The following is a 23259-nucleotide window of genomic DNA, read 5'->3' on the forward strand; positions in this document are numbered from 1 at the left end:
ATTGAGGCCAGAAGAATTAAAATAAAAACTCCAGGCAATAGGACAGAAAGTGTAGAAAAAAAACCTAAACATAGTCAAAAAAAGGTTTTAAAAATAAAGGAATTCTCATTATTATTACTACTATTATTATAACAATAATACAAAGTAAACTGCAATCCCGCTTTAGACTACAAATGAAATAAAATTTTGATTTCCAGATGAAAATTTCTCAGTAAAGCTTTTGTAAGATGCAGCCGTGAAACACTTCCTTCCTAGGCTAGATACAAAGGGAGGTACTTCCCGTCAAACACATTTTGAAGCAAAATTAAAGGACCACTATTTTAAAATGTTTTACAATGTTAAATACATGTTAACACATAAAAATAAAAAGTAGGTTTCTTACAGAGTAAAATAAGCTATAAAGTACATTCCTCCTAAGTTGCTGTCACTTACAGTAGTTAGTAGAAATGCGACGATACTTACAGGTTTCGGACTAGTCCATCTGTTCATAGGGGTATTCCATATATACAAAAGCACTTTACATAGATCCCTGGAAAGGATCTATGTAAAGATGCAGGCCGCCCCCAACCTGTTTTCACACAATTCTGGCAGTTGGACTGAGCAACTGCCATTCACTAAGTGCTTTTTAACATGAAAGTTCCTCATGAGGAGATGGGTAGGGCTAGTCCAAAACCTGTCAGTTCTGTCAGATTTCTACTTCCTACTGTGACAGCAACATAGGAGAAAAGTAATTTTTGGCTCATTTGGGTGACAAGTTCTTTTTATCTATGTGTTTTCATGTATTTTAAATATTACAATTTTTTGCAATAGTGGTCCTTTCAAGAAATGAAAAGCGAAGGTGAACTTAGGTCTTAGAAGCCCTCATTCTTACCAGCATTTGGTCGATTAGTTCCTTCAGTATATCGGCTACTTTCCTCGTTCTTGCCGCAGCGTGGTGATAGAGCAGAGTGGTGGCACCGCGGTTCCAGTCCACCAAGATGATGTTGAAGTCATCGATAGCCAGCAGTTTCTGGACAATTGCATCCAGCCACACTGGGGGAGATCCTGTGGGCCGGTACCCATGGGTGATGAAAATAGTTTTCCTGGTTACGTTCAGGCGGTTGAAAGCCGTTGTGTTCTCCTTATTCAGATCCCCGGCACAGTTGGCATTCTCTCTTGTATACAGCAGCAGCTGGACCTTCAGCTCTGTGCCAACAATGGAGTGGTGGAGATCGAGGTCTGTAAATTCATGGCATGTTTCTTCATCACCTGAAAGACAAGGCAATTTGAGGAACTTTATGACCGTCAAAATATCTATTTTACTGATGTGAACTAAAAATGTATTTCAGCTCTGGACAAAATGGGGGGTGTTCTGAACCTCTTCTAGATATGAAATTCTATCAGTGTTTCAACTAGTGAGATTTAAGCCTTATACATACATCCAATTTTGAGTGGCCAATCACTGACCAATTTTAAGTCCCCGCCCACTGCCAGCCGTCCGCAAATTTTAGTTCTGGAGGGGAGAGTGAGGAAGGGGGAGCCCCAAGGTTAGGGAAGGTGGGGGGGGGGGGGACACGTCCCCCCTTCTCCACCGCTGTGCCCAACGCTCCCCCCTTTCCCCTCCCCGCACTGCCTCCCCTCCACCTGGGGGACACAAACTCCTGGATACCTATTCTGAGGACACCAACAGATCTGCCTACCTATTCTGGGGACATCTATAGACCTGGCTACCTATTCTGGGGACATCTATACACCTGGCCACCTATTCTGGGGACATCTATACACCTGGCCACCTATTCTGGGGACATCTATACACCTGGCCACCTATTCTGGGGACATCTATACACTTGGCCACCTATTCTGGGGACATCTATACACTTGGCCACCTATTCTGGGGACATCTATACACCTGGCCATCTATTCTGGGGACATCTACACACCCGGCTACCAATTCTGGGGACATTATACACCTGGCTACCTATTCTGGGGACAACTATACTCATGCCTACTTATACTGGAGACGCCTATAGACCTGGCTACCTATACTGGGAAAACGTATTTTGGGGGAACTGCTGTCAGATTATCTGTATTTTTGGGGAACCGCTGTTGAAAAATTAAGTGTATTTTGGGGAACAGCTGCCAGATTATGTGTATGTTAGGGGAACGGCTGCTGCCAGATTACGTGTATTTTGGGGAACGGCTGCTGCCAGATTACGTGTATTTTGGGGAACTGCTGCCAGATTGTGTATGTTTGGGGGACCACTACTGCCAGATTACATGTATTTTGTGATACATGTATTTTGGGTGATCCGCTGCCAGGTTTCGCATATTTTGGGGAACTGCTTCCAGATTATGTGTATGTTGGGGGAACTGCTGCTGCCAGATATCTGGGGGATACACTACAGCAGAGCTCAAACTTCCCCAGCACACCTTTTACACCACTGCTGTGTATATTTGCCCCCCCCCGGTCAACTCACCTCTTTTCTCAGGACTAGATCCCTGGTGAAAGAGAATATATGTTCCCTGAGCCAATAAGATTGATTTTTACCATTAAAAATACTTTTAGCCTAACAAAATGTATGTGTTTTATCTACAGTAGAGATTTTTATTTTTAAACTTGAATAGGTAAAACAGAGATAATGTGTTTTCCTATTTTTTCCTCTTTATCCCTTTAAAATACAGAGAAAACAAAATTGTTCAAGGGAAAAAAATGCCATGCAATAAAAGCCTAGTTTGTTTTGAAAAAAAAAATTAAGATACATATATATTTCATTTAGGTGTCACAAGTAGGGATAAAGTTATTGCTGACTAAATAGGGACTAAAATGTTAAAATGGCTCTGGTCCAAAAGGGGGAAACAAGGTCTGGATGCGAAGTGGTTAAATAAAACTTTTTTTTTTTTTTTTTTTTTTTTACGAGCACAAAAATGTTTAATAAGTGACGTCACTGTGTCCACTGTCTTTGTGTTCTATTTCAGCAGATTCTGTGGTCATCAGGGCTTGAAATAACACCCAGCTTGGTGTTCATTGGAATTAATTAAATTCTGTAATACAATGAAGGGTTTTTCCGTCCGGTGTAATCTTCATGCCTTTCCCACACACTGGGGAGGGTGTGATCAGAGACAATGTTTGCTCAGCATTTCACCCCGCAGGGCGGCATACCACAGATATCGCACTGCACTTCTGAAAGAGCACTGCTACAGTCTAGCCACAGAACAGGTTTGGCCAAGTGACTTCGTAGGCTAAAAGGTATGCAAGGATGAGGTAACTTCAGTAAAAACTGTTTCTCTTCTACGAAAGCGGACTTCCACATTACAGGAAACCAAACGTGAAAGAAGCCACTCCAGACAATTAGGCCTCTTTCACATTGCGTTCCGCTCGTGTAGCCGTTCACGTTGACCATTTTTTGATGTGTTTTTTTATGATTTCTGTGCGTTGGACGTTTTTGTTAAGCGCTTTTCTAAGCGCTTTTGCAGAGCGATTGCGTTTTTTCACTTCCTGACGTCAGTCAAGAAGTGAACTGTTTGATCTGGAAAAGAAGAAATACAATGTATTTATTCATAAGCACTCACGCAATCGCTGCACAAAGCGACTTTGTGAGCGTTTTGCGTTTTCCTATACCTTCTATTGGGGCAAAAATCACCTCAAAAATAGCCCATGCACCGCTTTTCTGAGCGGATAGGAAACAAACCGCTCAGATGTGAACTTTCTCACAGAGAATCATGGCACAAGTGCTTCTAGGAGCGATTTTGAAAATCGCCAGCGCTTAATTATAAAAATGCCCCTAGTGTGAACAAGCCCTCAAAGAGTGCTACGTTACAACACCAGCGTTTTGGGTATAAGAAAAGATACCCAAGGTACAGCACTTTCACCCCAATTGGGTGTAGACAAACAAAACACAATATAAAAAGTCCCACAATGGATAATAAAATGTGCTGAACAAAAGTCCAGAAAAACTTCAGACCTCAAGGGTGGCGGCGAAGGTACCAGAAGAAAACTGTAAAACAAAACACAAACAATATGTACCTCCTCTACTGTGAAAAAAAAAAAACGGGAGTGCTCTTATCACAAGGCGGTTTGGGGCCTTCCCCTTCATCAAGTGACTCCCTTACACCTGGTGTGTAGATTGATATCAAGTTGACACCTTCGTAAGCCCGGCTAAGAGTTAATGCCATCTAGTGGCTAAATTATAAACTCTAAGGCTTTGTACACATCTAAAATCAGTGGTTTTGTACTATGTCAAGAACCGGCCCGCGGCACGCCTGCGTATACGGTTCCTGACCAGATCGAGTGGGGAGCAGCCTTATTCAAGCTAAAAACAAGGCTGGGACCCCTCAAAACACTTCTCACTGCCACCACTAGCTGTTGCTAGACATGTCCACTCTGCTGTCGAGTGCTCAGCACGCAATCCGCGTTTTCGTACTCGGGTCAGCTTTGCGCTTTAGACTGAATACGAGAACGCCGCGCACACACACACAGTTGCAATCTTACACTGTAGTGAAGCAAAACCACTAACAGTCGTTCCGAACGATACTTTTAGCCACTCCGAGACTTCCCACTCTGCTGTCGAGCGCAGAAGTGCCCCATACACACAATGTAATCTTATACGGTAGTGTTGCTCAATCAGGCATGGACTTATACACCGTTACACTTCAGTCTCCTCTACTAGGCTATGAGTGTTTGTTTAGTACAGCAGAAGTCAAACTTATTAAATAACGATTTAATATTCCAGGAAAAAAGTGGAACAATGCAGAAAATAATATATACAAAAGATTTAAAAAAAACAAAGTAACAGTTACAAAATAAAAAAGTTACAAGGATACACACAAAACAAGTTGCAAAAATAAAAGGGAAATAAACATAATGTGAACTTTTACCAGCGCAAATGTCCAACCGTGGAGGGACACGGATTTACCAATTCGATCGGGATCATCTCTGACGATGTACTACCCTCAAGAGAAGATAATCTGTGACTGTCCCAGTCTGGTTCTTATAGTCCCAAGTGTTGCCCCGGGCCACCCCAATGTCCCAGGTCCAGGAATAATCCAATTTCCTGTTTAACGCGTGCAACTTCAAAGCGTTCCTGTGTTAGTGTTTGATCTTTTCAGAGATTTCGGAACACTTCCATAAACCCAATTTCCACAGGTAAAAATTGTATCAAAAGGACTTCAACCCTTCACCCACTTCCAGTAGGCTGCCATGTAAATTTCAAACATTCCTGTCCACTTTGAACTTGGCAGACCCAATTAGTCTGATAGTGTTTCGACCAACAGGCAGCTGTTTACATTAATACAAAGATCAAAGCAATGCACCACCTTTGCAGGATGCCAGACAAAAGGGAATTGTTACCTAATTACCTGTTCCTGGCTGTCCAGAGGAACTGTATGCTAATGTCCAAGCTCCCTGCTTCCAGAGGAATTCAATGCAAATGAAGGTCTATTGACACACACACAATCACATTAACAGTTTCCTCTGGCCAGGTGACCAATTACCCTGAAGCCCGCTGGCTTCGATCGGACGTACACAGGACATAATTTTTGGTAAGAAGGAAAAACGGATTCCAGAACTCCAGTTGCATAGATATTTTATTTAAGCACGATCAGGCTTACAACAGATTACAAACGTGCCAGTGCCGACAGCTGTTTCGTGTGATCTCACGCCTCCTCAGGACACCAAGGCTCTGTACACATGACATAGGCAGAAAAATGAAAGAATATGTTACTGTATTATCCTTAACATCATCAGCACCCCAATATATCACCACAGACTAGTCCATCTCTTCATAGGGGATTCTCAGCAAGGCTTTTATTCTTTACTAGCAAACCTAAGCCAATTTAAAAACGTGTTATAGTTCTGTGTTTCTCTCCGCCACCAAGCGTGCCCGCCGCGCGCACACCCGCCGCACGCCCGGCCGCCCACTCAACCCCCGCAAACCCAGCCGCCCTCTCACACGCCGCCCGCTCAGCTCTCTGTCTCCGTCCCCCTGTCTCTGTGTAGCTGGGTCCGTGCTTTTTGCTACTGCGCATGTGCGCAGCACGGACCCAGCTACACAGAGACAGCACATGCAGGGACACAGGGGTTTTATTATACAGGATAAAGATATTCCCTAAAAAGGATGATACTGGCCAGCTTCCCTGCTCGTTATATAGTTTTTTGGCAGTTGGACAGAGCAACTGCCATTCACTTAGGCCTAGTGCACACCGGAGCGTTTCCGCTGCGGTTTGCGATCTGCTTGCCGGTGCGGATCCGCTAGGGTAATGTATTTCAATGGGCTGGTGCACACCAGAGCGGGAGGCGTTTTGCAGAAACGCATACTCCCGGGCTGCTGCAGATTTTGGATTGCGGATGCGTTTCTGCCTCAATGTTAAGTATAGGAAAAACGCAAACCGCTCTGAAAAACGGCACTTCAGAGCGGTTTGCCAGGCGTTTTTTGTTACAGTAGCTGTTCAGTAACAGCTTTACTGTAACAATACATGAAATCTACTATACCAAAACCGCTACACAAAACCGCAAAACGCTAGCTAAAACGCTGCAGAAAAATAAGAAAAAGCGTTTCAAAATCTGCTAGCATTTTGCGGATCTGCTAGCGGTTTTTGGTGTGCACTAGGCCTAAGTGCTTTTAAATATAAATAAATTCCTGAGAATCCCCTATAAAGAGATGAATTTATCCAAAACCTGTTGCTTGTGTCAGACTTCTACTTCCTACTGTAAGTGACAGCAACATAGGAAAAAAAGTAATTTATGGCTCATTTTACTGTGGAAAAAAAAAATGTATTTCGTATTTGAATGTGTTTGCACATATTTCCAATTTTACAATTTTTCGCCACAGTACCCCTTCAAGGACCACAGCTGAACCCCACCCACCCAGTGACCAGGCTATTTTTCTTTTTTTTTTCTTACAAATTAGGTCATTGCACCTACAACCCCCTACCCCCCCCCCCCCCCACAACTCCCCCAGGCCAGTGCCAGGAAGTAATGTTACTTAGCTCTCCACATTCCATAGACAGCTCTTCCCATCACACATGTCACTGAGCTGTACAGTAACTAGCATGAATGAAAGAGCTTGTTGTATCTGCACCCAGGTGCAAGCCATCTGTACAAATATACTACTGCTGGTGTGTCGTCCAGCATGGCGTCACAGACAGAGGTCAGCTCCACTGTTACACATCTCTAATCATAACAGGACTTGTTCAGTGATTGGCCAATCAAGGTTTAAGGTGTCTACAGTACCAGGCTTTAGGGTGCATACACATATGAGATTGGGAATATTATCAACAGATTGTGTAGGTAACCTCGCATACTCCATGGAAGGAGTAAAACTGGCCAATCAAATTCACTTCTCTGTTTTGTCTTATTTCCCAAAAAATTCTTGTTATTTTATACCATAATAAAAAAAATCCATAAAGACAATACTACGTAATAAAACCCTACCTGTCCCTGTGTCATCCTCCTGTCCCTGTGTCCCGTGTGTTTTGGCTACTGTGCATAAGTAGTCATTGGGACAGGAGGAGGACGGGACCAGGGGTGCGGGAGGAGGGCAGCGGGCGGGAGCGCGTGTGCTGACATGTGGTGGCAGTGAGAGAGACCTAGAGCCCGTTTTTAAACGGGCTTAGGTCTACTAGTCCTATATAATAAAACCCCTGTGTCTCTGCATCCTCCCTGTGTCCCTGCTTTCAGACCTGACAGTTTGCTGTCTGTAAACCCCATTGCATTGTGGCAAACAGCTTTTTTCAACTGCCAAGCAAGCAACATCTCCCTGTGTGCATATTCTTTGGACAGCGGTGGGAGACGGGCGAGCGGGACGTGTCTGTAGGGAGGATAGAGGCGGTGGCCTAGCACCCGTTTCTTAATGGGCGGGCCTTTATACTAGTACATCAATAAGGCCCCGTTCACATCACAAACGCGGATGGCCATGCGTGCGAAACGCAACGCGTACGAACGCACGCCATCCGCGTTTGTGTGTGTTGCGTGGCTGATCCCATCACTGAAAAGTGAATGGGACAGCCACGCGTTTTTACAAAAAATGCATGCAGCATGTGTTCCCGGACCGCACAGGTCCGGAACGCATGCAGTGTGAACATCAGACAGTGCACTCTATGCAATGTCTGATGTCGTGCGTGTCGGCCACCTGCACGCGTTTCCAAAACACGGCTGGAAACGCGGGCCTAATTCATTCAATTCAGGAGATTAACAATTTGCTTGCTTTTATGAAGCCGGCATCTAGGCCTTTTCTTCTGCCTATAGTTCCCATCATATGGTAATTACTTACTAGATTCATTATACATCTATCGATTGTGCAGTCTAATCGACAATCCAATTTGAAAATTTTACCAAATCTGGTGAAAATCAGTGCTGCAGAATGCATGTCTGATTGACAAATCGACCAATTTGATGCCCAAGTTGGTCTCATGTATCGATTGAGCATGCTGGAAACTATCAGGCCAATGTGGTCTATCGAGTGCAAGGCGGTAATGGCGTGTGATATCATGACCAACGAACACGATAGACCCCCGGCGGCTGTCCCTCCAAAATGTAAATATGCCCCCGATTCCCCTTATGGTGTGTAGTACCTATGCATTACAATCTTGCCTGCTCCAGCTGCTGAGACTGTCCAGTTGCTCCTGGTCTTGTTTGCTGCTTCTCCACCACCAGGGCAGAGCCTGTGTGATGTCACACACGTGCCACGTGCGATAAGCACCCGCCACGTGGTGGCTGCGTATGACAGCGGCGCTCATGGGTCTGTCTCCAGGTCGATCTAGCGATGTATGGGCAGCTTTACAATGTATCCTCCCCCCACCCCCCTTCCTCTCTGTGCAGATTCATCCCACCATTTCCTTCTATTTTTTGTTATTTGCTTGCGCTAACAAAAACACATAACACACAGTATAAATCTTTGACCTCGATATTATAAGGCCCCGTTCACACTACACAGGTTATGGTCCGGTTTTTAACAACGCATCACTGATTTTCTATGAACCTCGTTCACACAGAAACACATGCCAATGCAATTCAACTCAATCATTCAAACGCATGTGAAAAACACATAAAAACGCATGTGTTTTTCCCTGCACGTTTTTTAATACATTACTGTGCATTTTTCAAACAAAGACAATGTGAACGAGGCCTAAATGTGTAGGGCTAATTGTGTATTAGTTAAAGAGGAACTCTGACCAAGAATTGAACTTCATCCCAATCAGTAGCCGATACCCCCTTTTACATGATAAATCTTTTCCTTTTCACAAACAGACCATCAGGGGGCGCTGTATGGCTGATATTGTGGTGAAACCCCTCCCACAAGAAAAGTACGTACTCTTGGCAGTTTCCTGTCTGTGAACCTTGCTGCATTGTGGGAAATAGCTGTTTACAGCTGTTTCCAACTGCCAAAAACCATGCAGCAGCTACATCACCGGCCAACAGTAAAATGTTCACTGGAGTTCCTCTTTAAAGTCCTAAAAAAAACTCAGATCCTTTGTCATATTTTAACTGTCATCTGTGTCACAGTTGGGTAGGATTCACCTTCATTTCTGTTGACAGCCTGAGCTGTGGAGTCAATCCTGAGTCTCGCCAGGACAGGAGTGAGGGCCATTCACACTTAGAAACGCAAAACGCCGGCGATTTTTGCCGGCGTTTTTCAGGAGGGATTTTTCTGCAATTTCATGCGGAAAAAACACTGAATACTGCGGCTATTTTTCCATGATCGTGTTTAGTGCTTCTATAGCACTGAAACGCGATCGCCAGGAAATCGCCTGAAAATGGTGCAGGCTACGTGTTTGTGCTTAGCGTTTTTGGGCGATTTGCGGCGATTAGCGCAAATCGCCCAAGTAAGAACGGGTCATAGGGTTTCATTACACTAGCGCTTTTAAGAAGCGCTAGCGTTTGAGCGTTTTGCCAAAATCGTGGCAAAACGCTCTAGTGTGAATGGGCCCTCACAGAAAATAGCTAGAGTTAAAGTGGACCTGAACTCTTGCACAGGACAGAAGAAAAACACAGAGAAATGCACCCTGTATGTATTTAGAGAGTTTATCTTATTCCTCATCCCCATCAATTCCCCTCATCTGTGACAAATTACAAGTGTAATGCGATTCCTCAGCTGTGTCAGCTGGCTGCCTCGGCAGACCAGCTAAATTGTAAACACAGTATGTTAACCCTATGTCTGCTTCCATGAAAGTAGGAAGTAGACACACTGCAGATCTATTGCAGGATTTCTGTAAGCTGTAACAAAGAAATGTTTTTTCTTTAAAGCTTAATATGCTGTTGCTTATCTTTTAGAGCAAAGAGGAAGTTCTTAGTTCAGGTCCGCATTAACGTCAAAAAAGGCCAATGGAAAGTTTCTAAAATAAGACTGGCCTTTATCAGTATTTGTGCTTTGACCTGACACGCCTCTGTGTAAGGAAAATAGAAATCCACCGTGGCTTATATATATTACTGTATCTATACAGCTCTGTACAGCTCTATACAGCTCTGACACAAGGATCAAGCCATTCCAGAGGGTTCCTAATCTAACGTCCCTATCATGCTCTATGGCCAGTTTGAAGTTGACCTGAACTCTTGCACAGGACAGAAGGAAACATAGAGAAATCCACCCTGTATGTATTTAGAGAATTTAGCCTGTCTAATTCCCCCTCATCTGTGACTAATCACAAGTTGTAATTTGATCTCACAGCTGTGTCAGCTGGCTGCCTCGGCAGAGCAGTTAATTGGTAAAGATGGGATGTTAACAATATGACTGCTTCCATGAAAGCAGGAAGTAGACACACTGCAGATGTATTGCAGGACTTGTATGAGCTGTTACAAAGAAACATTTTTCTTTAAAGGTTATTATGCTGTTGCGTAATTTTAAGAGCAGAAAGGAAGTTCTGAGTTGAGGTCCGCTTTATCTTCCTATATGATTTTGTTTTTGTGGGACAAAACTAGATCACTGGAAGCAAACATAGGCAGAACATACAGACTCACACCAGAGCGAGTAATGCTGCAAAGCAAGGCTTCTAACCACTTGGCTGATATTACCTTGAAGCTGTGGAGAGGATAAGGTTGTTATATAGCTTTACATGGGGGACAAAGGTCTGTTTTCTACAAGTGCAGAACTGCTGGCCATACAATACTGCTGTATTCCTGGCCATATACTGCATAGTGTACTAGATCAACTAAACAACTAATGTCTTCCACATATTAGGCTGCATTTCCACTTGTGCGGTGCGAATCGCTGCGGTAAAAATTCGCATGCGGATGCGTCTATAGACGCCGTGCCAGTTCATTGCCCGCAGCCCCGCTCCAGCCTCCTTATTGCCTTCCGGTGTTCCGACAACGGCAGGCGAGCATGGCTACGGCAAGATGGCTGCCGAAGCCCTGTACTGGAGACTATTTGTGTCTCCAGTACAGGGCTTCGGGCGCCATCTTGCCTTAGCCCTGTCAGCGCAGGAGAGAAGATCAGCAGCAAGATGGTCCTGGGAGCAGCGCGCCAGAGGCTGGAGACTTCTGCCAGTGGAGTAAATGCTTTCTTTTCCAGGTGAAATGTTTGCACGCATTGCGTTTCTTTTCTGGTGAAATGTTTGCCCGCATTGCATTTCTTTTCTGGTGAAATGTTTGCCCGCATTGCGTTTCTTTTCTGGTGAAATGTTTGCCCGCATTGCATTTCTTTTCCAGGTGAAATGTTTGTCTGCATTGCGTTTCTTTTCCAGGTGAAATGTTTGCCCGCATTGCATTTCTTTTCCAGGTGAAATGTTTGCCCGCATTGCGTTTCTTTTCCAGGTGAAATGTTTGCCCGCATTGCGTTTCTTTTCTGGTGAAATGTTTGCCCGCATTGCGTTAATTTTCTGCTGAAATGTTTGCCCGCATTGCGTTTATCTTGTACTGACATGTTGCCCGCATTGCATTTATTTTATACTGACATGTTGCCCGCATTGCATTTATTTTGTGCTGACATGTTGCCCATTGCGTTTATTTTCTGGTGTCCGGGGTAACTGTTACTGCATTTATTATTTAATGGTCATAGATGGCTATGTTTGCTGCTTTGTGGTTACGGTATACTATTAGCATCACACAGTTTCTGCACACCCATGATGCAAAGTCTCGTTTGTCTTAAGCCCCGCTGTTACATCATTACGTTAGCTCCGCCCATACAATGTCATGGCCACGCCCATTTTTCGCCGCGGCGCAGCCCCCCCAATCTTCGTTGCTGTGCGCTCCTCAGTCCTCCCCACTTTTCGGCGCGGTACCCCCCCCCCTCCCCGTCCCAGGTTGGACCCACAAAAATCTGGTCACTCTACTTTCACAGTATGTGAACGTTACTTTTGCTTTCCTTTTATGTGTATTTTTGTATTGCGATCGTAGAATTTAAACCACACGATTAGTACATCACAGGTTAACATTTGAAACAATTTGCTCATCAATTATTAACCTGCATAATAAAAAAACAGTTAATAATGAACATGGTATCCGTTCAACCACTGCTCACTTAATCATTTATCCAACACACAAATAATCTCCAGACATTGTACGGCAAGCATTGTGCCGAACTTGGTTATGTGTGCAGACGTCTATAGAAGCCATATTAGTAAACGTGGGATATTATAAGCAGGCAGTGGAGGCGCCAGCCTAAAATTTTGGAGGACACAAAGGGGGCACGATAGCTGGCTGGTGGGGCCCATTTGGGTGATCAAAATCAATGTTTGTATGGTGATCTTTAGATATTTTTTTGTCTAACTCAGCTGATAAAATTAAGGCTAACTAGTTCAGCAAGGATAGGAACCAAATGTAAACATCACAAACAGAAAATGTTACCTACAGATGTACTTGGCTAGTTGGCTGGCATGCTTTAATCTTTACAAGCTGCTCCTGTGTGGACAGATTTCAGAATAATCATTCCAGCCCCAGCCTGTGTCTAAGGACAAGCAAAGGAATGGGGAAGAGGCAGGGGGGAGAGAAACACTGTGTGTGTGATTCCTTATCTTAGTAGCTAAGCATTGCTGGAGACTATAGCTTGTATTTTACAGACAGGAAGTTTTGAATCAGGAATATTATCCTGTCTGTAAAATACAAGCTTTGGTTTATTGTCTAATTTAAGGCTTCTTGCACACAGGGATGTTACAGGTGCACGTTAGTGCAGCCTGTAACGCTCCCCCAACGCACAGCAATGTAACACAAGTGGGCTGTTCACACTGCCCACATTGCATTACATTGTAACGCAGCAAAGTGCTGCATGCTGTGCGTTCTCCGCGGCTAAGCCGCGTTAGACTGTTTGCACATGCGCAGTAATGTTGGGGAGAGCGGCCGGGCACATGGCTAATTAATATTCACTGCACTCAGTGACGTGCAGTGTTTACTTCCTGGAGCAGCCGCTCTGTGCGGCGATTGGCCAGGCGGGACCACGTGATGCCGCATGCGTCACGGCATCACGGACGCCAGAGTGAGCTGCACAACGCGGCTCACTCTGACGTCCACATCAGAGAGCACCAGGCGTTGTGTTATGGGCACGTTATGTGCCCTATAATGTCCCCTAAACGCAACGTCCTGGTGTATAACTAGCCTTAAAGAAAAACAGTAAGCTTTCAGCTAGCAAGCCTTCTTCAGACTCTGTATATTTTAACAGTGTCAGTGATCAGACATAATCAGAAGGAGATAAGAGGGTTTTTTTTTTTTTCAAATTATATAAGTGTTATCCAGATACATTAATTACAAGGGACCTTGCAGGGATTGCGCGGTATCCATGGCAAAGAAATAAGACCCTTGACACCTATATACACTCAGGCTGACATGGAGAGCTTTTTACAGACTCCATCCTGCTCACTGTATGCTGCTCAAGCCTGGAAACTGTTTGTTACTGAGCAGGGGAAGCACAGTGATTCCTGGGAGGGGGGGGGGGGGCAGTGCTCCAGCGTGCCCTGGTGTAGCACCGTCCATGTAAGCAGAGCAGTTTCTAGACTAATTAGCTCTCAGGGCGAGTGTATGAAAATCCCCTCTCTCACCTACAGCCCACAGACACCAGACGAGCACATTAATGCAGTGCAGTAGCCATAGTTGCCCCCCAGAACAGGTAGCAAGAGGTACCCACCCAGTATTAGCAACTCCCAAGTATTAAGTAGCTTAAGATAACCCCCCCCCCCCACCCCCCCTGTAGTTGGTAGCCAGAGGGGTCCATGGTATGGGTAGCCAGAGCTACTGCCCAGTATTAGGTAGCCAGATGTGGCCCCCAGCATAGGTAGCCAGAGGTACCCCCTAGTGTTAGGTAGCCACCAGCAAAGCTGGATTTACAAGGCAATTGTAGGAAGTTGCCTAGGGCCTAAAGAGAGTCTAGGGGCCTGGTGGATGCTAGTCCCAACCATACCTTACTAAAAAAAAAAAAAAAAAAAAAAAAAAAGCCAGGTGATCATCAGCGGGGGGTAAAAAGTACTATCTTGCCTAGGACGGTAGGACCCCATTTCATCTTAATCCATTTCTGGCCACCAGTATAGGTAGCCAGGGGTAGCCCCCTGCATCTGCATAGTATATTAATCAATTGGTTTACTATACCTATCCATTATCAACACATGTATGTCTAGATCGTTCCTCTACAGTCAATTCTCAATCATATTTCACCAGAGATCAAGTGAAACAAGTTTATACATTCATTACCATTGTCTGATCAATTTCTGTCTGATCAATTTCTGTCTGATTGGGGAGCGTTTGGTTGCTTCCCGACTTGAGCTATAATCTGCCCACACTTGCTTAGCTGTACCTAGTTTTGTTTACTGGCCTTCCAATCCCAGGAGAATAATCTTTCAGAGGTAAGTCAAAATATAGAGGAATTTACCATTCTTTCCCTTTACACCATTATCCCAGTTCAATGAACTTGTCGGAGGAGATTAGATGCAATCTGTAAAATGAATAACTTGTGGTATGCGGTTACCTTGGTGACGGATTATAAAAACAGGCAGTGAAAGTGTCCTAGTAGTCAGTCACCAGAACTGGTAACTGCAGCTTTCATGAGTAGGCAAAGCAAAATGCACTCAGACTGCCGGATACCCTTTTTCCTTCATGTTATAGACCATTTGTGCAAAGAAATGCAAGTCCCTATGCCTGCGCCGTTAAACATTCTTCTGTTCCCCCGCCGCAGCTCACTTTCGGTTATGGCAGTCACTATCCACTGCGCCTGCGCGGCCCTGACCGCACGCATCCTTGTTCGCACTCCCGTTGCCAAGAGCGTACTGCGCAGGCACAGTAGAGATTTTCTTGCACTTCGCCTGCACAGGACGCTCCTGGCTGTGGGATCTTTAGGTTTGCTTAAAGCGAATCCAGGATGAAAAACTAACTATAACAAGTAACTTGTCTATATATATATCTTATCTAAAGTTTAGATGGTTTACACAGCAAATCTAGCTGCAAACAGCTTTAATAGAATATGATTATGTCTTCCTGTGATACAATGACAGCAGCCATGTTTGTAAACATTACACAGAGGCAGGCTTACCTGTATCTTGAGCACTCAGCCTGTGAAAAAAACCTAATCCCCCTCCTCCTCCCTCCTCCCCTCTGCCTCTGAAAATCAATGGCTAGTAATACCTCCCCCTCCTCTTGCCCAGACTGAGCTCCCATGAGCCCTTGCTACTGCCAAAGCTCTCTGAAAACCTGTGGGCGTGGCTTATTTAGTTTATTGCGAATTAGAGTATTAAAACAAAAACAGTATTTTACTTGAGGAATGCCCTATAAACAATAGGAAAGGACACAATTAGGCAATGAGTAAAAGTTCACCTCGGATCCACTTTAAAGGGACACTTAAGACAAAAACAAAATGAGTTTTACTCACCTGGGGCTTCTACCAGTACCCTGCAGCTGCCCCGTGCCCACGCAGTCTCGCTTGGATCCTCCTGTCCCCACCGGCAGCTAGTTCTGGATTCGGCGACAGCCCGACAGGCCTGGGAGCGCAAATGATTCTTTGCGTTCCTGGCCGCAATAGCAGTATAGAGGGTGCCATTGCGGCCAGGAACGTGAAGAATCACTCGCGTTCCCAGGCCTGTCACCGGAAACGGAAGTAGCTGCCGGCGGGGGACAGGAGCATCGGAGAGAGTCTGCGTGGGCACCGGAAGCCCCAGGTGAGTAAAACTCATATTTTTTTTTAGCCTTAAAAAGAGGAACTCCAGTGAAAATAATGTAATAAAAAAAAATTGCTTCATTTTTACAATAATTATGTATAAATGATTTAGTCAGTGTTTGCCCATTGTAAAAGCTTTCCTCACCCTGATTTACATTCTGACATTTATCACATGGCGACATTTTTACTGCTGTCAGGTGATGTCACTGGAAGTAGCTGCTGCTTGCTTTTTTGGCAGTTGGAAACAGCTGTAAATAGCTATTTCCCACAATGCAACGAGGTTCACAGACCGGAAACTGCCAGGACTATGGTCCTCAAAGTTTCCTGTGGGAGGGGTTTCACCACAATATCAGCCACACAGAGCCCCCTGATGATCCGTTTGTGAAAAGGAATAGATTTCTCATGGGAAAGGGGGTATCGGCTACTGACAGGGATGAAGTTCAATTCTTGGTCACTGTTTCTCTTTAAGTGACCATTTAAAGACGAGAAAAGCACCAGTTGGTTTCAAAATTTTGCTTATGAATTCTCACTGACTAAAGGTGTGGTGGGCGTGACTGGAGGTGTGGCAGAGGCGTGTCTTAAAGGTGTCCCTCTTTCTTACTTCAGAGAGTTGGGAGGTATGAATAAAATTTAGTGCTCATTCCTGGCATTGGAAGACAGCAAACACATAAAAAGCTCAAAAGTACTAAAGCGAAGTACCCACTGCAAGACTGAATCACTGGAAGCTGCCAACGAACAAAATTTCCACAAACTTTCTATTGAAGATCTTTAGCGATGGGATGTGGACAACAGCAATAGACTGCAAGAAGATTACCAACGACAGAAGGATGCGGGGGGAGATCCCATAGACTTTAGTGGAAAGATTGTTTAAAGATCTGTGCGCTCAGGGGACGCTGGACACAGTGATCCAATTTGACCCGTCACGGCAGTCTTTCAAAATGCATGAGCATCGTCGTACATCGGCCCTCTGTAACTGTTTGCCGCTTTTTCTATAAAGATTTTTGAAGCCAATGTAAACTGAAAAAACAAACAGATACTTACCTAAGGAGAGGAAAGGCTCTGGTCCTATAAAGCCTCCCTGCTCCTCTCACGGTCTCTGCGTTCCAGCGCTGTCACTGCCGTTCCAATCTTCAGGAGGTTTGGAAGTCTTCAGGAGCCTGAGAACTCCCGAAGACGGGCGGCTCCATACTGCACATGTGTGAGTGCACGAGAGAGCCCGCTCGCGCAGGCGCAGTATGGAGCTGCTCGTCATCAGGAGCACTCAGTCTCCCAAAGACTTCTGAAGCCTCCTGTGGTGGCACAGAGCAGTATTCGACCAAACAACCGAAGACTGTTGATGGCTGCTAGCGGGGATGACAGCGCTTGAAAGAGGGGACCAGCAGAGGAACTGGAAGGCTCTATAGGACCCAAAGCCACCCCCTTCCATAGGTAAGTATCTGGTTTTGGTTTTTTTTTTTTTTTTTGTTTGTTTTATTCGGTTTACATTTACTTTAAAAGATAGTTACACAATGCTGGTTGGACTGATCGTTCATCTGTTATTTTGACAGATGAAATCTTGCCTTGGGTATGGATATAAACACTTTTCATTGCTATATGTCATCAATCACAGCTGCCACCACAGTCACAGGTCATTTACTCTCAGTCACCTGCATATCTCTGGACTGGAATGCTGAAACCTACGTGACTCGATGGTTGTGTGACAACCATCATTGTTTTATTGTTATTATTATACAGTACATTCAGGAAACACTGTACTTATTTATAAATAATAAACTTCTCACTGTAGGTGCCGCATGAGACTGCATACTGTGTATGGCTCATGGTTCCCTATCAAGTTCACCCCCATAGAGTCTGGTCGGTCCCTGATTGGTCGGCGCAGCACTGCTCTTGTAAAATGATTGGTTTGTTTTGTGTCTTTTATCGTCAGTAATTCAAGTTTGGTTGGTAATCAGTTTTGCTTTGAGCATAATACGGTTAATGGCTGAATATGCTTGAAAAAGAGAAGATGTAGATCTCAAAACATTGCTTTGATTTAGCGTCACCCACTTGTGCAGAAAACGTGCCCGTGCATGCGTGGTTACTACTGTATCCGGGCCACACATGCCTAGGATGCTCTCGCAGAGTGGACATGTTTTTTGTATAAAAGGGTGCCAAATGTATCAGATAAACGTGTTTTCATTTATAAAAGTGCGCCTGTTTGTAGCCAATGAGGGTGATTCTGTTAACATAGGGCACTGGATGCAGCCGCTATTAGCATATAACCCTAAGGGCCTGTTTCCACTACAGGCAGATTGGGCGCAGATTGGAGGCAGAAAAACTGACTCCAATGAATTCCTATGGAAAAATCTGCATCAGAAAAATCGCGTTTAGTGGAAACCGGCCCATAGGCATTCATTGGAGTCAGTTTTTCTGCATCCAATCTGTGTGTAGTGGAAACAGGCCCTAATTCTAACCCTAGCCTGAGCACCCCCCCCCCCCCCCCCCCCCCCCCGGCGCCTATCCTTAAAGGAGAACTGTAGAGAGAGGTGTATGGACGCTGCCATATTTATTTCCATTAACCCCCATAGTGGTGCCTAACTTTAAACCTCTAATGATCAGGACTGTGGAGTCGGTACAAAAATCATCCGACTCCAACTCTGACTCTTCAGATTATGAAACCACCAACAAAATGGCTCAGACTCCTCAACTCCGACTCGTTGGTCTCATGCTGGGAACACACGGCTCGATTCTGAGCCATTTAGATGGCTCGATAGATCATTTCCGACATGTCCGATCTCCCGCCCGATCGTTTCGCTGCTCGATTCTGCATTGAGGACAATGAAAAAAGATAAGAAAAAAAGAGTGGAAGATAAGAGAATCACCTGCAGAATCGGGCGGGGAATCAATCGAGCATAAGAATTGAGCGGCAAAAATCGAGCCGTGTATGCTCAGCATAATACTTACCAGGGCTGTGGATTTGATACAAAAATCATCCAACTCCTGACTCTGACTTCTCAGTTTATGAAACCACCAACTCCAACTCCAGGTACCCAAAATTGCTCAGACTCCAACTCTGACTGACACCACAGCCCTGCCCACAATGGTGCCGGACCTTAACTCCCCTTGGTGCCGAACTTTATGTCCCCCCCCCATGGTGGTGCCTAACCTTGACCATGGTATTCAGTGAGATTGTTGTAGATGCAATTTTTGAAAGATATAACCAGTATTTGGCGTGGTTGTTGTAGCCGCATTTTTTTTAAAAGATATAAACGGTGTTTAGTGAGATCAATGTAGCTGCAATGTTGTAAAGATACAACCGGTATTTTCCACAATCGATCCGTTGTAGCCGCATTTAATGACAAAGATATAAAATGTTCTTTATAGGTGCAATATTGAAAAGATATAACCGATAAAGATAATATAACCGGTATTTGGCTTGATCAGAATAACCGCTATTTTGTGTGGATTGTAGAAGCTGCAAATAAAATGAAACAAAATGTAGTTGTAACAATACAGCTGTTATAATATTGTGGGCATATAATGTAAGCGTAATTGATATCAGGTCCTTTTTTAGGACCACAAACATGTCTATGATATAGCCAATATCAACATGATATAAAATAACCAGAGCCCTTTTCAACGCGTATAGCCACTAATCACGGCAAATAACTTTGAAGTGTATGGCAGAGCCCTTTTTACACAGACGGCTCTGGGGCCTTTTTCAATTGATACCAGTTTCCAGTCCAATTTCCCCCATAGCACCAAAAAATAATAATAATAAATGAGAGGAGGCTTGGCGATGGGAAAAAGAAATGGAAAGGATTAATACACACAGTTCCTGGTAACTAAACCCCTTTTCACACATCTCAATCTGCTTCTTAATCCAATTGTACATTCACTGTGTTTACTTTTTAGTTAAAAGCACTAACTTCATCAAGGCACTGTGGATATTTTCTTTAAATTTCAAAGGAAGTAAGATAAAGGGACTGAATGTCATCAGTATCAGATCACTACAGACATCAGAAAGTAATCCCTGCAATCTCTCTGATGTCTCATTTGTAAGCTTGTGCATGTAAAATTCTGTTCCAGATGGTTCTGATCCAGTTCTGTATCTTGCCTGATGAAGAAACTTAGCAATACAAAAGCTTGCAAGGGAGCTAAGCACAGTCATTCAAGGTATTGCCTGAAGTATGAATTTTTGTGCTACAGCCCCCCCCCCCCCCCCCCCCCATAGAGTCAGGTGACATGCTGGGAGCCGAGCAGGAACGTCGGAAAGCTGCAGGGTGTTTAGCAGATGCCCCCCGGACGATTTCGCCTTGCAGCACTGGGACCCGGGTTCAAATCCCAGCCAGGGCACTATCTGCATGGAGTTTGTATGTTCTCTGTGTGTCTGTGTGGGTTTCCTCTGGGCACTCTGGATTCCTCCCACATGTCAAAAACATACAGATAAGGTAACTGGAGTATGATGCTAAGTACACACTTGCAACTATGGTCGTTCCTAACAGCGGCTTAACGGTCGCTCTGCTGACAATCGAGTAAAGAAGTTTACCGAACGATCATTAAATGCAACGACGAACGAACGATATTGGCAGGAGGAAACAATCTGCCAGGAAGGATCATATTGAACGACAATTGTTACAAAACAAAAGTGTGTATAGTTCTCTGCCGATAACGATCGTTACAAGGGAATGTACACATGCGTCAGAAAGTAACACTGGCCGATAACGATTGCTACAAGGTAATATACGCATGCGTCAGAAAGTAACATTTCTACTACTTCCTGTTCAGCAAAACTTATTATAATGAGCCTTCTATTGCTAATTTTTTACTATTTGAACTATAGTTTGTATTAAACTTAATTATGATCTATATTGTAATCTATTGTAAACCCATGTGACATCCAATTGCGTGCGCATACTACTCATTTCTAATGTTCCTGTTTTTTTGAGAACTATTATTGATATGTGTATAACAGTTGTCTTTTTCCATCGTTGAATTGCAATCGTTCCTCCCTCGTTCGTCAGCTAATTATCGGTTCTTTAGAACGATCGTTATCGCAAGTGTGTACTTAGCATAAGGATACACACACAAAGTTTCAGGCAGAGCCCTTCCTCAGATGGGAAAGGGCTCCGCCCCAAAACGTTGTGTGTGTATCCTTATACTCCAATACAGCTTGTTGCTGTTCACAGCCCTCTGAGCGCCGTATCCTTTATTCACTTTGGTCTATCGATTTAACAGGATTGGTGTACCTGTTGGACGCAGAGCACTGGCTGGCCGGTTTTCATGGGTTTACCTGAGGTTGGGAAACCTTTGCTTTTGATGTAGCGAGATGTTGGGCCGACTTGCAATTTTGCGATGATTGACGAACGCGACGAAAGCCTCGGTGCTGTCTCCCCTAATGGAAAGCGCCCCCCTGGTGCCCCGTGCATGTAATACATTACTGCCTCTGCTAGTCTTCGCAGGCTGCGGGCCCATTCCACTTGCCATGCATGCACGTGGTTTCCTCGAAAGGGGCGCGTGTATGACGTCAGATGTTATACTTGCGGCCACATTACTAGGCAACCACGTGGCGCACATGTATGGCGAGTGGAATGCGCTCACAGCCTGCGGAGACTAGCGGAGGTGGTGAAAATGTAATGTATACCTTGTACTAAGCACGGGGAACATTTTTCAATAGAGGGCACAGCGTCGAGGCGGACGTATGCGGCGCACAAGGCCGATTCCCAAGAGATATCATGCTGAAATTGAATGGGAATCGGCCTGTGGTGTATGGGCAGCTGACAGATCTCTCTCATCAGATTCGATTAGAGAGAGATATGTCTTTTTGGTCGATTGTGCCCATCATTGCTAGAAGTATGGCTACCTTTAGATTGTTATCTTGGTCACAAACATTGCATTTGTGTAGCCCCAGTTATTATACAGTGTACAATTCATTCATGCCTTCAGGGTAGGTTCTTCATTCCTCCTGTTTATTCCATTTGTGATAATTATACTGTAGCTATATTTTGTATACTTTAATTTAATTACCTTGGTTCATCCTGCCTGATTTTCTGTTGTGAGGGCTCGTTCCTGCAGACGCTTGCCGAGCAACTAAGCCGGATCCTACACAAGGCAACCCTAGCTGCCTAGGGCCTGGAGAGAGTCTAGGGGCCTGGTAGATGCTAGCCCCCACCAAATCTTACTAAAAAAAAAGCCAGGTGATCAGCTGTGGGCAAAAACTGCTACCTTGCCTAGGGCCTCTTTTCATCTTAATCATTTTCTGCCAGGCAGTAAAATAAGAATACTGTAGGGGGGGGGGGGGGGGGGTCAGGGGAAAATGAGTTGAAGTTACCCGGGGCGTCTAATGGTCCCCTGCAGACATCCTGTGCCCATGCAGCCACCCACTGATGCTCCAGCAAGGCATCCCGCCCCTCCCCCCCCCCCCCCCCGCAGACATCCTGTGCACGCGCAGCCACTCACTGATGCTCTAGCCCCGCCTCCCTCCCCCCCCTCCGCAGACATCCTGTGCCCGCGCAGCCACTCACCGATGCTCCGGCCCTGCCACCGGTTCACTTCTGGAATTTCAGACTTTAAAGTCTGAAAACCACTGTGCCTGCGTTGCCGTGTCCTCGCTCCTGCTGATGGCACCAGGAGCGTACTGTGCAGACACAGACCATACTGGTAACAAAAGAGACGGCACACCACTGGCTGCAACAGATATTGTTGAATTCACAAACAAGTGCACATTACATGTTACGGAATATTACATCCTTCATCAGGTGATAAAGCACATGTCTGCACTTTATCTGATGAAGAGGACCCTTCGTGGCCCCGAAACAATTGTCATGTTGTGCATACAATAAAACTGCTTGGAACTTTGAATTGGTGTGCCAGCCGACCTTGAATTGCTCAAATCTCAGCCAGGGCATGGAGTTTGTATGTTCTCCCCCTTGTCTCCGTGGGTTTTCTCTAGGCACTCCGGTTTCCTCCCACACCCCAAAAACATACAGATAAGTTAATTGGCTTCCTCCTAAATTGGTCCTAGACTATGAGCGTACAAGAGAAGTCGCCGCCAGGAGATTTGGGCACAGGAGACAGCCGATATATGGCTTATCCTGCTGCTGCACAAGTCCCGACTGAGTTAATTACTATTCCCCCTCCAGGCCGCCATGGATGGTGGGGAATGATTTAACTTGGCTTCTAACTTTTGCTGGCGGCAGAATTACAGTGTTTTAAATGTAACTTCAGCTCCGTCTTC

General features: G+C 44.9%; 1 protein-coding gene across 1 annotated transcript in view; it reads right to left on the reverse strand.

The window, feature by feature from the left end:
- LIPI (lipase I) overlaps nt 1-23259 on the reverse strand; it is a 69692-nt gene that overhangs the window by 43159 nt on the left and 3274 nt on the right. Inside the window, exon 2 of the mRNA XM_068270523.1 lies at nt 872-1248. Within this exon, the coding sequence (XP_068126624.1) occupies nt 872-1248 (377 nt within the window). The remainder of the gene's footprint in view (nt 1-871; nt 1249-23259) is intronic.

The sequence above is a fragment of the Hyperolius riggenbachi genome, chromosome 2, assembly GCF_040937935.1.
Source record: "Hyperolius riggenbachi isolate aHypRig1 chromosome 2, aHypRig1.pri, whole genome shotgun sequence".
NCBI lineage: Eukaryota > Metazoa > Chordata > Amphibia > Anura > Hyperoliidae > Hyperolius > Hyperolius riggenbachi.